At 55.9% G+C, this 15408-nt stretch overlaps 6 protein-coding genes across 6 annotated transcripts in view; 2 read left to right on the top strand and 4 right to left on the bottom strand.

Moving 5' to 3' along the window:
* Positions 1-66: 66 nt before the first annotated feature.
* On the bottom strand, positions 67-983 carry CHGG_00362 (uncharacterized protein; the record flags this gene model as incomplete). Its single annotated transcript, XM_001219582.1, has 4 exons — positions 67-289; positions 397-445; positions 512-871; positions 929-983. 4 exons carry the CDS (start codon positions 981-983, stop codon positions 67-69), a joined length of 687 nt encoding a protein of 228 aa, XP_001219583.1.
* Positions 984-2548: 1565 nt separating this feature from the next.
* CHGG_00361 (uncharacterized protein) lies at positions 2549-3355 on the bottom strand (the record flags this gene model as incomplete). The annotated part of the gene is made up of 1 exon (XM_001219581.1): positions 2549-3355. The coding sequence occupies one exon, from the start codon at positions 3353-3355 to the stop codon at positions 2549-2551; it is 807 nt and encodes a 268-aa protein (XP_001219582.1).
* Positions 3356-4046: 691 nt separating this feature from the next.
* On the bottom strand, positions 4047-5750 carry CHGG_00360 (uncharacterized protein; the record flags this gene model as incomplete). The annotated part of the gene is made up of 4 exons (XM_001219580.1): positions 4047-4198; positions 4453-4545; positions 4804-4999; positions 5718-5750. 4 exons carry the CDS (start codon positions 5748-5750, stop codon positions 4047-4049), a joined length of 474 nt encoding a protein of 157 aa, XP_001219581.1.
* A 559-nt stretch (positions 5751-6309) lies between these two features.
* CHGG_00359 (uncharacterized protein) lies at positions 6310-7833 on the top strand (the record flags this gene model as incomplete). The annotated part of the gene is made up of 1 exon (XM_001219579.1): positions 6310-7833. The coding sequence occupies one exon, from the start codon at positions 6310-6312 to the stop codon at positions 7831-7833; it is 1524 nt and encodes a 507-aa protein (XP_001219580.1).
* A 683-nt stretch (positions 7834-8516) lies between these two features.
* Positions 8517-10672, top strand: CHGG_00358 (uncharacterized protein; the record flags this gene model as incomplete). Its single annotated transcript, XM_001219578.1, has 4 exons — positions 8517-8775; positions 8917-9077; positions 9331-9571; positions 9783-10672. 4 exons carry the CDS (start codon positions 8517-8519, stop codon positions 10670-10672), a joined length of 1551 nt encoding a protein of 516 aa, XP_001219579.1.
* Positions 10673-11751: 1079 nt separating this feature from the next.
* The window catches only part of CHGG_00357 (uncharacterized protein), a gene marked incomplete at both ends in the record, with an annotated part of 4603 nt that continues 946 nt past the window's right edge, over positions 11752-15408 (bottom strand). The window contains 9 exons of the mRNA XM_001219577.1: positions 11752-11841; positions 12711-12736; positions 13023-13218; positions 13268-13387; positions 13497-13536; positions 13937-14020; positions 14295-14378; positions 14700-14856; positions 14934-15196. Of these exons, the coding sequence (XP_001219578.1) occupies positions 11752-11841; positions 12711-12736; positions 13023-13218; positions 13268-13387; positions 13497-13536; positions 13937-14020; positions 14295-14378; positions 14700-14856; positions 14934-15196 (1060 nt within the window). The remainder of the gene's footprint in view (positions 11842-12710; positions 12737-13022; positions 13219-13267; positions 13388-13496; positions 13537-13936; positions 14021-14294; positions 14379-14699; positions 14857-14933; positions 15197-15408) is intronic.

Here is a 15408-nt window from a genome sequence, read left to right as displayed (position 1 = left end):
CCCCCCCCCCCCCCAATCCTACCCCCCTATCCCATCCCACGCCCCCTATGCCCCCACCACATCCCTCTAGCACGAAACGACCGGCGGGCCCGGGTTGACGTAGCTGGTGGGAATGGGCCAGTACAGCTGGAAGAGGATGCCGGGGTCGGTGGCCTTGTAGGCGCCGGGGAACGACACCAGCGAGCCCGTGTTGATGGTGCCGGAGCCGCCGGTGACGGAGAGCTGCGCGCAGGAGATGTAGAGCTCTGTGAGGGGAAGTATGTTAGTGAGGTGTTTTGGGGGTGGGGTGCTGTGGTGGGCTGTGTTGTTGTGGAAGGGGGAGGGGAGTAACCTTACCGGGCACCGCCGACGTTGCCAGCGCTGTGCAGCGCGATGTGCTCGACGCGGAGCAGGTACTCGCCGTTCTGGACGCAGCTGGGGATCTTGACGGACACCTGGGTCTTGCCTGTAGACGGGGGCTGTTAGTGAGGTTCTGGAGACGTTGACTTTGGGGGGTGTGGATAGAACGAACCATCGCTGGGCCACTTGAGGTTGCCGGTGCCGAGGCCGGACGGGCCGTCCTCGTAGATCTTGAACCAGACGGCGCCCTTGCCGTCAAAGGTGGCGGCGGTCTGGCCTGAGGGCACCTTGGCCAGGTAGAAGTGGAGGGGGCCCGGGTGGCCGATGGAGGTGTCGACGGTGAAGCCGACGGTGCCGCCGGCCTTGACCGAGACGGTCTTGGCCGCGCCGGTGCCGACATCGCGCTGGTAGCAGGTCATCTTGGAGCTGCTGACATCCTCGACGGGGCCGTGCGAGTAGTGGTTCTCGGTGATGCGGATGGTCTCCCACTCGGCCGAGGTCACGCCGTCGACGACAGTCTTGGGGAAGGTGTCTTGTGGCTGTTAGTCGATGGATGGCACGTGGGGTAGAGGCAGAGCAGAGAACTTACAGTGGGCCTGGGCGCCAGCAGCAGCCAACAGGGCAACGGAAGAGGCGAACTTCATCTTGGAGGCTTGAATACTTCGACGACGGTTTGTTCGATGCGGTGATGATCAACAGCGAGCCCGCATGGGATCTACATGACGCTTAGACGAGACTTTATACCTGTTGATCTCCCGCTGGGCGCCCCAGGGATGGCACGACTCCCACCCCCTTCCATCTGCGGTACCCCTGAATGTTCCAGCAAAGAATGTGACTGTAGGTTGTGCACCCCTAACACGCCATGTCTTGGAAACGTCATGAGTGGAAGGAATTTCTCGATCCCAAGCCTGTTACCGAGATGGAGGGCTTCTCGGCGGCCGGAAATAGGTGACGGCCAATGGGCCGAACAAGTCCAACCTGGTTTCGTGATCCCGGTGCGGTGGTGGATGCGAATGTCCCCAGACCGGCGGCTGTTGATGGTGTGGATTCTCCACAATCGACGCCAAACCCGGGGCATCCAGCGTTACATGCGGCTTTTGGCCCCGAACTCTTGCCTCTTTTGGCGAAACTGGACACTAGGGGATACGCACAGAAAGCCGAAACAGCTTGGCATCCCCCGTTCCAGCGGCGAATGAAAGGGTTTAATCGGGAAGCCTGCGTCGCAACCCGGACACTGGGTCGCTGGGCTCGGCGCGAGAGCCTCCATGGTTCCCATTCCGGGCAATACCCCGTTGTTGATCACCACCCACTGGTCGAGACGTGGGGTGGGCCTGGATAGCGATGGCCTCGATGGAGCTCAAACAGCAAGAGGCGAAGAAACCAGAGACTGAGGCTTCGCGCTTGGCGAGCATCTGGCGGCAACGAAAGCGCTTGTCCGCCATGGCACACACGGATTGAGCTCTAGGCATGCTTCTGTGGGGAAGATACCGGAGATCGAGGCACGTCTCACCGTGTCTGCTTACTCCTAACGCTTGACTAACATAATGCTACCTGAAAGTTTCCCGTGAGCGATTGCCGGTCAACGGACACCTGCGGTCTACCTTCGGTAAGAAAAAGTGGCAGATGACCTCGTCGAGCTGAGGGGATGACCATGTTCGGGTTATAATCGCAACGGACTCAAGGGTGTAATAGGGTGGCCTAATCTGTGACTACCCAGACTGATGGGACGTGGAAGGAAGAAAGGCTAGCCGGTCTAATCACATCGAAGAACGTCAGGGAGGATGGAAAGTCATCAAGAAGTGCCGGGGGCGCATGCGCGTCTGCATAGCTGCACCTGATACTGGTAGTGCTACCTTTACCACTACCGCTTTCTGCTAGTTATGGTTCCATTGATGGGACATGGTGTTTCCACCATTACCAGTTGTTGGATCTATTGGCTAAATTAGTCCCCTAGGTCAGATATCAGGTGCCTGATATGCCGACAAATGTGCGGTCTTCCCTTAACTACTTCAGGATTGGTAACAGCCAGGGGTAGCTGACCTTCAATCTACCCTGGCTGCGGTGCCTATGAATTCGACCCTCCAGGGTGGCAGCGCGAAATCGTATCTTCTGTCCGTCAATAATTCAAGGGTTTGACTCCACGAACGGGATCATTCAAAGTATTGACAGTTTAGGACTATCTACAAGACCACCCACCCCCATCCAACACTTAGGGGTTCCCCGGCGACCCGACGTCCTGGTTCACGTCAAACGTAACCGCACCCGGCTTCGCCTTTTCAATGTGTCCAGCAAACGTCGAATCCTTGAAGCCGATGGTCGCCGCGCCAAAGTCGTGCGCAAACAGCTTATCCCTCACCTCCACCGACGGGAACCCATTGTACGAGACCAGCGCGCCGCGGAACCACACACCCTTGTGGTTCTCAATCCTGTCATCATCCGTGTTGCCAAACCGGAAGGCGTGCGTGCTGCCGCCGTCCTTGTGGTAGACCATCTTGGGGTGCTCGCCGTCCCAGCGCACATCCGCGGCGGCCTTGATCTCGAAGCCGCCGTGCTGGGAGGCGCCGACATACTCGGCGCGGCCCGTGGCGTCGCTGACCCACACGGCGATGTGCTCCCAGTCGTGGGTGTGGCCCGTGCTGATAAAGTTGGGCACGGCGACGTCCTTCTCGAAGTAGTAGCCGTACAGGTAGACGCACCAGCCGTTGTTGCACCGCTGCCGCGCGTACACGTTGTTGTTGTCCAGGTCCGACGCGTCCCGGCAGTCGCTCGACAGGCCCGTGAACTGGTACGGCAGCCCCTGCGCGATGGTGCCCTGCGCGTCGATGGCCGGCACGTTGTAGCACCCGTCCGTGTCGAAGTCGAGCGAGGGCTGCCAGCGGAGGTCGTTGGCAGTGGCCCGCTGGGGGAGAGCGGTGGGGGGCGAGGGCGCGCGGGCGAGGATGGGAAAGGAGGGTGCGGCGAGTGTGGAAGGGGCCGCTGCTGCGAGCAGCATGAGGGCGGGGGAGAGCCTTGTCATTGCGGTGATGATGATGATGGTGGTGGTGGTGGCGGGGTGTGAAGACGGGGATGTAGGTAGGTAGTCTAGGCCAGGGAGTCCTACTATCCCCGGAGACAGGCGTGTTTTATACCATCTCAAGATCTGTGGTCCTGCACAACGCCTTGCATTCGGGCAAAGTTCCTTTTTTTTTTCTCTTTTTCCCCCCTCCCTCCCCAACCCCTCAGCCGATCTTTCGGTGGATTTTCACATGGTCACCTTAAGCTATCCCAAAATACCATCGGTATGCTATGGGCCTATGGCAACATTCAGCCACGTCGAGAAACGCGGCCGGCATGTTACAAACAACGAATCCCATTCGCCATACGAAGAGGAGCTTTGGAGGAAATGGGAAGGTGGTTGTGGTTCATGGGTAGTGGTTCATGCACAATCTCCGCAAACGGCCCGTGGGGCTGTTGCCTGTGCCGATCAGTAAGACCAGTGAGCTTCGAGGTTGACCTTAGAGGGTTGCATTTGTCTTTTCCCCTTAGACCAATGGTGAGGGGGACATCGTGGGGGTGGCCTGCCAAGCCCACTCTTAAACCCCTTTTTTCTATCAAGTGCCGGCCACGATTTGGGTCTGTGAGACGCAATTGGGCCGCCACCTGCCAGTCCGGGCGACGCTACAGCCACAAGGCGAGACAGCATCTTCTGGTTGGGTTAACTAGCACCATTAATGGAAGAACCCAACGTAGGACTCAGGAGTGGTATTCACTCGGTTCGCCCCAGAGGCCAGAGCGAGTCTGAGAGCATGAAACCATTCCACAAACATCTTGGGAGAAACGAGGAGTCCATTGGATCGAGATTGCCGAATGTTGTAGATACCTGGGTAAGGTATGGTAGGTAGCTGAGGGAAGCATTGGCGTCTCCTATTAACGGCCGACGTTCGTCCTTGGGCCGGCCAGGGCACGCGGATACGTCTAACTTACCTATCCAGCGTTTGATCAAGATATGATTTGACGAAACCCGCCTTCATTCAGCCTTCCGACTTCTCTCTGTTCTGACAGCCCGAGACCCTTTAACTTCCAATCAATCCTTCCCAATTGTCACCACTTCTATTAAACACGCGGGCCACGTACAATGGCTCCGGGCAGGAGGAGGGTCGTGGTCGTTGACCGGACCAAAGGCTTTCTTCGCGATGAGTGCAGACAGTCCGTTCTTAAAGTACCTACCTATTCAAGATAGCTACCACCATCGCCGGCCTAACAAAAAAAGCTTCCTACACCCTTGAAACTGGACGATCTTGCCGCGCTAAGCTCTTGTTTTAAGTGCACGCCGCCTATGCGGAGAAAGCAACGAGAAACTAAAATGAAAAAAGAAAGAAAAGAAAAAAAAATGAAAAATAAAAAACATAGAAGTCCTGCCTCCCGGGCACCAAGCCAGGGCCGCATCCCAGCTCGGCGTTTTCTACAACGGAGACTATATCTCACCTCGAACGGTGCCCCCACATCTTCCTGGCGACCTTGGCCAGAGAGGACGTGGTCCCGCCATTTGCAGGTGAAAAGCTAGTATCACCCCTCCATTCTTAGCCGTAGAAGTCCAGTACTTCTCGTTTAGTTCTGGCCCAGAGCAGGGACGACCTTTGGTTGCGTACGCTAGAGCATTTTTGCCGCCTCGGTCATCCTCCTGTTAACGTACATGTACATACATGTATGTACCCAGTCAAGCGGAGTCATGATGCGTCGATACACACTATACACCTGGTTGTGCACGGTATGCTTGTGCTGTTGATGTGTGGTCATCCTATTCACTTCCCAGTTTCCGACCGGCAGCGGAATCCTGCCTTTCTGTTTCTGCCTGAACCAATTTAACAAAGCACGCGACGTGGACGGGCAACATCAACCACGCAGGTGATGGTGAACCCCGGCAGCAGCGTGTGTATCCGTTTCCAGGTCTTTTTCTGTGGTTCGCAGGCACCGATGCGGTCGGTAAGGTAAGGTAACTGGAGAGAATTTGGGATTCTATAAAGCGATTTCGGCATCCGTTCTCGGTTTGATGGAAAGGATGGGCACCCACGGATGCTTTCCCCACGTGAGGTCGACATTCGTGTTTTCGGCCTCCTTACAATAGCAATAGCGTTTTGTCTTCGTTTTTGCTCAAAGAGGGCAGTTTGTTGGCCCCGCTGGCTCTGGGCCCTTCTAAACAGACACAGAACGTCCACGAGCAAACCGAGCTCAGGTCAGATTGATGCCAACCCGTGACCCGATCGGCATCTGCGGCCGCTAACTACATGCGCCCAGCGTGCCGTTCACCGGCCGATCTCTTCCTGCAACCGTATGAGTTTTGCAGCTGAACCACGAATGTGATGTGGCCAGAAAGAGCTGAAGTGGGGCTGGGACCAGACCTGTGGGCCGCGAGACTTTTTCCCATGCGCCATTATGAGAAGGACGTTTGGGCGAAACGACTGGTCGTGCTATGTGATATACATAGTGGGTTGATTCAGCTCAAGGCAAAGCACGGTGTGGGGTAAAAGAAGCTGGATGATGATCTTGTTTTGGTGGAAGCCACAAGGGGAGAGCAGGAAACGGAGTACCAAAAACTGAGCATGTCCCCGTTTTCCACCGTTTTGTTTCAGATAACTCACATGGCTAAGGTTTTGCTGAGTCAGCATTTCGACCTAAACAAGGGCGAGTTACCAAGGTCGAAATTCGCGTTTTCAGCCTCCCTACAACAGTTAGCCACAGCTTCTTCCTCTTGTCTTCGTTGCCCGTTGTTCAAAGAGTGCGGTGTGTTGTCTTCATAGGTACCTACCAGTTCTAAGCCCTTCCGAGCAAACACACAACTTTTTAGGAGCAAAATCGGGCTCATGGACAACCAACTGCCAAGATACTAAACTCATCCTGCGCACCACCGAAAACCAGCCCAAGATTGACGATACCCCACATCCAAAGTCTTAGAGTCAACGCGAACGGCAGACCAAAAAATGACATGCTACCATGCCCTCCCCCAGCAACCGCAGCCAAGGTGACGACTCGCCCAACTCTTCTTCAACACAGTTTTACCCGGGAGTTGACCCTGGCATTCTCCCCGTCATTCCCGACGGCACCCCGCCACCAGAAAACCTTAAACCTCCCACCAGCAATGCCGCAACGGGCGCCTCTGCCGCCGGCGTACGCGCCCTCACATCCCAGGCCGTGGCCTTTTATTTCCGCGCCCCCGTCAAAGCCTTTTTCCGCACCCGTGTCGACTACCTAGCCTACGCCCGCGCCCTGCAGGAGCAAGAACACGGCGCAGGGCACCCGCAAGCCACTTCATCTCCATCCTCCCCACTCCCATCAACATCAACATCAACATGGAAAACAACTTCCCCCCGCTGGACCACCACCACCACGCACTGGCTGCGCACCCGCATGCGCTCCACCACCCCGGCGATCCTCGCCTCCGCGGTCCGCCATTACGGGTGGCGCGTCGTGCCCGACCAGATCCTGCCCCCGCTCGTCGCCAACGTCGGCGTCGGCGCCGTGCTCTACACCAGCTACCTGCAGATCTTGGGCCGCCTGCACCCGGAGAGCGCCCGCGCCAGCAAGCGCGTCTATCCGCCGCCGGGGCCGGGGGATGTCTTCGCGGCGGGGTTCTTGGCTGGCGGGGTGCAGAGTGTGGTCGCCGCCCCGTTGGATGCGGTGCAGGCGAGGTGGGATGGGGTGACGAGTGGGAGGGTGGGTCAGGGGGGGGCTGGTGGGGGGGTGGTGCAGAGGCCGAGGAGTATGTGGGCGTTTAGTGCGGCCAAGTTGAGGGAGATTGGGGTGCGGGGGGTGTTTTCGGGGTGGGGGCTGTCGTTTTTGAAGGATAGTATGGGGAGCGCGGTGTTCTTTAGCGTGTTTGAGTATGTCAAGGCGCAGGGGTACTACAACTTTGTGCGGTGGTTCTACGGCTCGCTCAACGAGGACACCATCGTGCTGCTGTCGCGGAAGCGGCCCGCGCCGGGGGACGGCCCGCAGCTGCAGCCCAGAAACAACAACAACGACAACAACAGCAACAACGGGTCGGAGGAGGAACCGAGCATGCCGACCATCATCCGCCCGCACTACGCCATCGAGCCGGCGTTTTTGCTGCTCGCCGGCATGGGCGCGTCCGTCGCCCAGCAGGCCATTCTGCATCCGCTGTCGCATGTCCAGGCCGAGCACTGGGAGCGGCTGGAGGCGCTGGACGCGAAGGCCGCCAAGTTGCGGCGCGAGGCGGGGCTCCCGGGGGCGCCGCCCAACGCGGCCTCTCGGTGGCGGATGCTCCGGGCGTACCGTGCTGCTTATCGGAAGACGTGGGCAGAATGCATGGCTGAGGCGGAGGCGGCCGGTCTTGGGATGCGTCAGTGGTTGTACCGGGGTTTCTGGTGGAACACGGTCCGGCAGGTGCCCAGCACGAGCGCGGGTTTGATCATTTTTGAGCTGGTGAGGCGGAAGTATGGGTTCGGAGGGGACCAGGTGCGGATTAACCGGGATGGTTATGATATTTTGTTACATTAAATAGACGTCTATGCTCGGGCGAGGAGTTTGGGGTTGGGAATAGATGGATGGAGGACAGCACGGTGACTCTCCTTTCTATGTGCCATTTTCCTGGGTTAGAGGTATAGCGGAATATACGTCGGATGTCTAGCGATAACCCCGTTCTTCATATTCGAGGGCACAAGATTCCCGGGTTCAGTACCTCCTGAAGGTTTGAACATTACAGGTTGCACACCCAGCTCCGCCGGCCATTTCTTGATTTCATCATCCACCGTGACGACTGATTTATACCCGAGACAGTTCCCGTGCGGCCAAAATAACTCGAGCGTAGTATAGCCGAAGAGTTGGACAAACGTACGGCGAAGCGCGCACAGTGATGGAGCGGGCCGTGGATGTATGGGAGACAGTCTCCCTATCTCTCTGATTACCCCCATTCATCCCACCCTCCCCGTCCATCTGATTATCGCTGTTCACCTCATTCTCCCTGTCCGTCTTATCCTCATAATAAAGGGGTCCATTAAAGAGCCCGCAAATTTTATTAGAGGGACCGCTGCAAGTGGGTCTAAGCACCGACCACAGTATCGATTTCCGACTGCATCCACGCATTCGGTACCATGTCAAATCGTACCTTTTTTCACGGCAAATCGAGCTTTTTATCTTTCAATCAACAACAGCAACGGCCGGCTGCCTGCACCACCACCGCCATGGATTTCTCGGCCTCCTACGGCTCTCTCAAGGAGGCAGAAGCCGGCCTGAAGGCGCAGGCCCACGCCTTGGGCTTTGATCTAGCCGTCAAAGAGCGATTCCCTCGCGGCGCTGCGGCCGAGGAGGTGACCCGGGTCAACTACCGGTGCGCCAAAGGCCGGTCGCACGCACCAAAGAACGACGAAGTTATTCACACCACCAAGGGACGCAAAACGAGCTCCCAGATGACGGCTTGCGGTTACAAGATCAACCTCAAGCGTGTGCCCGGGGCCGGCTAGAAGCTGGATCCAGTGCGCACGCGTAACGGCACCGATCTTGAGCACAACCACGACCTCCTCGATCCATCGACCTTCTCCTCCTTCAGGCAGCGTAGCCTTGCCTCCTACAAGGCCAAGATAGTTACAGACTGGCGAGCAGGTACGCGGCCATCGCAGATCATGGCCAATTTGCGCGAGGCCGGAGACGCCGTGGAGTTCAGCTACCAGGACCTCGCCAACCTGTTGCATGCATGCCGCCGGGAAGAGCTCAATGGTCGTACGCCGATCCAGTGGCTCTACGAGGTAAGCATCATGCGGCTATCCGATTTCATGGTTTTCACGGCTAATTAAAAGGGTATCCAATAGCAACTCGATGACGAGACCGAGTACTTCTACCGAGATCTACGCGACGAGAGTGGCCGAGTGCAGTGCCTATTTATTGCGCCTAGAAGTGCGGATCCCTCTCTTCCGTACCGCCCCCGACGTTATCGTCGCCGACTGTACCTACAAGACTAACCGCTTTGGCCTCCCTCTCCTTAACTTTTGTGGTATCCAGGCCTTACGCAAGTCGTTCTCGATCGCGGCTGTATTCATCAATGCAGAGAAGGAGGAACAGTATACGTGGGCGTTGCAGGCGCTGCGAGAGTTCTTGACCGAAGAGGACCTCCCTCTCCCAAAGCTGATCGTCACCGACCGAGAGTTGGCCTTAATCAACGCGCTTAAACGCCATGAAGCCTTCACGTTGGTCCCTCGACTCCTCTGCAGGTGGCACGTTAATATGAACGTGCTAGCTAAAGGTAAGCGGTTCTTCCCACCAGCTACCCGCCTTCCCGACGGCTCGATCAAGCGGAACGAGAGGTTTACGGCATACCTTAAAGATTGGAACGCCATACTTACGTCGGATACCGAGGAGCTCTTCGAGTCACGTATACAGAGCTTCAAAAGTGGGAGATACCCTATAGGAGCGGTCAATTAACGCCGTGAAAACGTGGCTCGACCCATACAAAGAGCTCCTCGTCGATGCGTGGGTCAACAAAATATTGCACTTCGGCAACCGCACTACCTCGATCGTTGAGTCACTGCACGCGGGCATGAAGAGGTTTATCAGCAGCGCCGGCGGCGATCTAGCCACAGTCTTCCGGAAGCTGAAGGCATATTGGCGCAATCAGGCAGCGGATATTGCCCTCGCACGCAACCAGGCGATGAACAAGGTGCCGTTCGGGCTCAGCGACCTACTCTACGGCGACGTCAAAAGTGCAGTAGTGCCTCATGCCCTACGCGCATGCGAAAAAGAGGTCGCCGCTATCGAGAAGCAGCCTCGTGCAGGCCGTTGGGATCTAGGACCGCCGGAGCCTTGCACTTGCAGTATCACGACCTCTCACGGCCTGCCCTGCCGCCACGCCCTTTTCCTCTGCCTCCGAAACTCCGAGCCGCTCAGCATCGCCCAATTTGATCCGTATTGGCGCTGGGACCGCACCGCGATACCTTCACTCTCGGCATCACCTTCACGCGCCCAGAGACCGCTTGATCCCGCTGTCGTGCGAGGTAAAGGTCGCCCGCGCGGGTTGGTGGCCACAGACAAGTCCACCAAGCGACTGCCTAGCGCCCACGAGATCACGGAGGCCGAGGAGCGACGAGAGGCACTGCCGCCGCCTTCCACGGCACCAGCGCGCCTGAACAAGCCGGCTGTACCGGCGGATGATCCCTACGAGGCCGGCACCGCGATGCCAAGGCGGTCCGGGCAGTGGATGGCTCGGCTCGAGTCTGTTGATGATCAGGAGGCCGAGTTTGATCTGATTCCTACTAATTTCGAGGGTAAATTCGATGAAAAGGTGGCCGAGGCCGAGGCGACGGCTCGGCAGGCTACACAGGATGCCCAGGAATCGACGGCGTTCTGATTATCACGAGATTTGGCCGTTGGTGTTGTACATTGTATTTGAATTGATTAACATAGCGTCGAGATCGGACGTCCATTTGGTAGCTGTACTTAGGAAAGTCGAACGAGCACTGTGGACCCACTTGCAGCGGTCCCTCTAATAAAATTTGCGGGCTCTTTAATGGACCCCATAATAAATGATCGATCAAAATACCGACGCGGGGTCCCAGGCGATGACGGAACTCTCCCGGCAGTGACTTCTGGATCAGGGTATACCTCCCAAAGTAGTAGACTCGGGGTCCATAACGATGGTTGGTACTTCGGCAAAAGATTGAACCGGTTCGACAACCAATGGTCAACCTGAGCCGGTTCGACAGCCAATGGTCAAGCTGAACCTTGAACTTGGTTTCTGCTGGATATGCATCGTTTCTACATTTCCGCCGTAGCTCCAAAATCCTAGTTCCTTCTTGTGAATGACACAGGCACTAAGGATCTGTGTATTCTCGTGGGAGACTGGTCTAACTAACTAAGTGAGAGAACTGATGGCACTGCGTGGGGTTTTACCCACGCAGGGTCAGCGGCGCGCGCGCAGTCTGGAAAAGGTGGGCCCGGAACCCCGGCCCGGGACCGCAACACTTCTGGGCATCCGAGCGGTATTGATACCGCCACCATGGTCTATGGAGGGCCCAGGGTTAGGGTTTGGACCCCCTGGGTGGGCACGTGGGTGCCCCGCATTTAGATTAGATAAGGAAGCATCGCGTGCAGCCTGCAGTGGAATTACTTCCACGGCAGCCATCGCGACACTTCCTTTCAAGAATCATTCGCCTTTTCCACCTCTTTTCGTTGTTCTTAATTGCGGTTCCCCTATTTCAGATACTTTCGTATCAGAAACAAATACAATACGGATGATAGATAGGAGGACCTAGGATGAATTACGTCTTACCATCTATGGATACAACAACTTGGGACGGACACTATAATGTAGGATGGACGCTATGCTATAGGATGGACACGACAACTTAGGATAGACACTCTAGCCGATTAGGACGGATAGTACTTAGCCGTCTCATGCTGGGTTCAATATCAGCTCACTTATCGCAATCAGTATTCTCCCAATCTCCTTATCGCTACATACAGCCACTGCAACCTGCATCCATGCTCGCCCCCTGGCTCCACCCAACAATTAGTGATCTGGTACATGCGTAGTTGGTCCAACCTACAGTAGCAGATGTGATCGGTTCCCAATCGCCGCCATCGCCGGCGCCAGCGATATCAGCTTCGTCGAACTCTGGGATGTCCGCATACATAGCGTTATCGCCATCGCCGTCGCTATCGGTCGGCTCTTTGTGACGAGGACGCTGGGGCGAAGAGCCAAGTTCCCGGTCGGTCGAGTCAGGGCGCTGGCGCTTTGCAGCTTCGCGCTTCTGCAGTCGACGGCGAATCAACGCCTTCTTCGCACGATGCTGTAAAGCGCGTGGCATTTTGAGCTTAGAAAACGGCATCAACGAGAGGGATAACGACGCGACTTGCGAGAGAGAGTGGGAGGTGGGAGGCGGGAGGTGGAGTGGTTGAAAATTCTTGCAGTTGTTGTAAAGGCTTATTGACTGGAAGGTGCCTGTGCCCGGGCCTATTAACATGGAAGGTACGTTGTGAGGCCGAAAAGGGGCTTATTTCAGTATACACCAAGAACCTGAACCTTCGACCAACCTCATTACCGCCCCATGCCGAGACTGAAAAACCTTTGACGGCTTACGCTTTGAGCGAATTTATCCCGGCTTGAGCAAAAAGAGCAGCTCCAGGCGAGTGAGCAGGAGGTTGACGGTACATTGCCGGCTTAGAGCACCTAACCGGTTCGATCCACAGCCCGCTCCTTCCCTCGAGCTAGTACCCAACCGCTCTTGCCTTCGAGAGCAGTCACTCTACGGCTTAGAGGAAGGAACGGCTTCAACAAATAAGCCGCTTAAGGTCGTAAGCCGAAGAGAGAGCACTCGCTGCTGTGAGCGAATATGTCCCGGCTCGTGGATACCCGCCTTGCACCGCTAAGCTTCAATTGAACTTACTATTGCCACGATCGCAACTGCTTCCACTGTTTACACGGCGTTTGACTACTTCATTTCAACACAATTGTCAATCTTGATCATTGAAGCTTTGGATTGACAGCAATTTGAACTTGAAGCAAATGGGTATCATGCTAATAATGAAGGAAAAGGCAAAACACAGGTTAAACGCCCACACAACCCCCCACGAAGCCAGTTCACCAATCCTGTGTATAATTACAGTACATACCACTCTGCAACCTCAAGGGTCAGGCCTTTGAACATCGCTTCCCTCTCGCATTAGCATAACCCAACCCGCATACGAATGATACTTACTGCGTATATAGTACTGTCCCAGTTTAGAAGACCGCTTGAAGTCTAGCCGGCCCTCCATATACGTCCACACTTTATAAAAGCTCTCCTCCGCCCAGGCCGCATCAGCCATCCGCTTAAGGTAGTCCCGAGAAACTGGCAGCTCCCCATTGAGTATATTTGCATACTCAGGGTGCTCCGCATGCGTATTAAGGAGTTTCTGTCATATATTAGTACTAGCCACCATACGATTGCCAACAGATACATACCTCCATATGCTGGAGCACGCGGAACTTGCAGTTCTTCTGGTCGTTCATGAACCGCGTACGGGCCTCCTGCCACTCCAAGCCGAAAGGGTCCACATCGTCGCCGTAAATACTCTTAATGTTCTATTGCCATATTAATCAGAAACTAACAAGCAAATAGACAGGAGCATATTACCTTCTCGTCCTTCTCCGGCTTGTGCTGGTGGAACAAGAAAACTTGCCGCAAACTCACGTCTGTAAGCTTACGCTCGTTGGGCTTGTCGTCTGGGGACCTAGGGGAACAATCACCCCAGAAGATATGATCTGAGATCATACTATGACGACTAGTCTCGGTGGGTGTGTCAGGTATAGTCGGAGAACATAGCCACAGAAGGACCCAGCTAGCGCCTCTATAGATTTGATTCATAGCAAGCACCCGGGAGCGCCGTTCAACCTTGTCAGCTTGGTTGATGCAAATGGCGTCCACCCATAAGTAGTCCCACGGCACGCTGGGATCAACCGCTTGAAAGGGCAAGTTGTGTAGACACGACCAGAGACCCCAACGGACGGGGAAGTGAGCACCGTTTAAGAGTAGGATTTCCGTCGTAAGTTGATCTCCTTACGTATGAAAGATGGCTATATACGGAGGCGCTTGGGAGCGGGCTACAACGAGGACTTCGAATTCGAACTTACCATCGGACGACAGCGGGTGTAAGTAAGAGCCGAATATCATGGAGGCTCAACTCAGAGTCCGAGTGACTGAACAAAAGACCGGAACTGGGGCCGGAGGGAGTAGGTAAAGACAAGAGCGGGGCTGAGTTTGGAACTCAATGTCATCAGAGCCCAGCTCGGAGTTTGGGCTATCGAAGAGGACGCTGAGACTGAAAGGGGCAGATGAGGGCAAGATCGGGGTAGGTTTGAGAGCGGAATGTTTGGGACTTAACTCGGGGGAGTGCAATAAACGCACCCGTGTGCCGTATACAAATAGGCCACCCACATTATGCAGCCTTGTTTGCTGCATTTCCAGACGTTCCCATTCGCAAGTCAGTACCTGAGATAGCCGTAAGTCTTAACCAAAATACCGGGCGTGAGCCTTGCCGCAAAGTATTTTGCCTTGCCTAGGTAGCTTGCCTTACTGCCCGGCACTCAAGTTGTTTAACTGGATGGGGGCCCCGAAATGAGGTGCCGATCAACTGGTAAATTTGAAAAAGCTCTTCGAATTAACTATGGCTTCAACATGTCACAGAATTAACCAAACGCTTCCTTACCCTTACATTCAAAAAGTCCTTTCCTATCGGGCGGGAGAGTTCAAAACGCTCCGTGGCCCCTAACCCAAATGACACGCGCTCGCCCAACATCACTGGGGCTTCTGCCCATACACGACATGTCTGCAGCAACTCGGTCAGCACTCCCACCTCAGCACACCACAACCCACACTCTTGCCGGTTGAACTCACATGGGCCAATAGGCATGGATCTGCCTATTCCTCAAGTCCTTCCTCACGCCCACCAGAAACACTTCCAATTCCTCGGCCGACCAGCCCAGGGCGCGCGTGAACAACGCCACGCTGAGTCCGTACATGCCACCGCAGAAGTTGTGCTCCGACCACATGCCTGCAACCTCGGTTAGCATCCGTGCCACCCACCCCCAACCAAACCACTCCGACGGAGAAAAAGGAAGAAAAACATACCAATCTCCTTATACCTCACATCCTTCGGCCACGCATTGATCGGCCACTTATACAGCTTCGACTGCACATTCACGAACCCCGCATCGAGCATCTGCTGGCGGTAGTGCTTGGCGGACTCGATGGAGTGGCCGAGCATATGGCCGGCGCGGATGACATGGTCGTTCCACTGGGAGAGCGGGGCGTCCGGGGACAGGGTGCCGTCGTCGCAGAGGGTGGGGAAGGTGATGTCGCACAGCTCGAGCCAGCCGCCGGGGGAGAGGTTGCTGAAAGACGGGGAGGGTGGGGGTTAATGGGGGGTTGGTTGTCTTTTGCGGCTGGTTTTGTGTTGGGGCGTGGGGGTGGGTGGATAAAGGGGTTGGATCATGAAAGGACTGGAAGTACATACTCAAATGAGCGCTGCATGAATCGCGGACAGTCGGTAAAGGCGCCCGCGAGCATGCGGCCGAGATGAAATCGAAGGGCTCGCTGAACTCCC

This window comes from Chaetomium globosum, genomic scaffold, assembly GCF_000143365.1.
Source record: "Chaetomium globosum CBS 148.51 scaffold_1 genomic scaffold, whole genome shotgun sequence".
In the NCBI taxonomy this organism is placed as follows: domain Eukaryota; kingdom Fungi; phylum Ascomycota; class Sordariomycetes; order Sordariales; family Chaetomiaceae; genus Chaetomium; species Chaetomium globosum.
The sequence above is the reverse complement of the archived record's forward strand: the minus strand, read 5'-3'. Positions and strand labels throughout refer to the sequence as shown.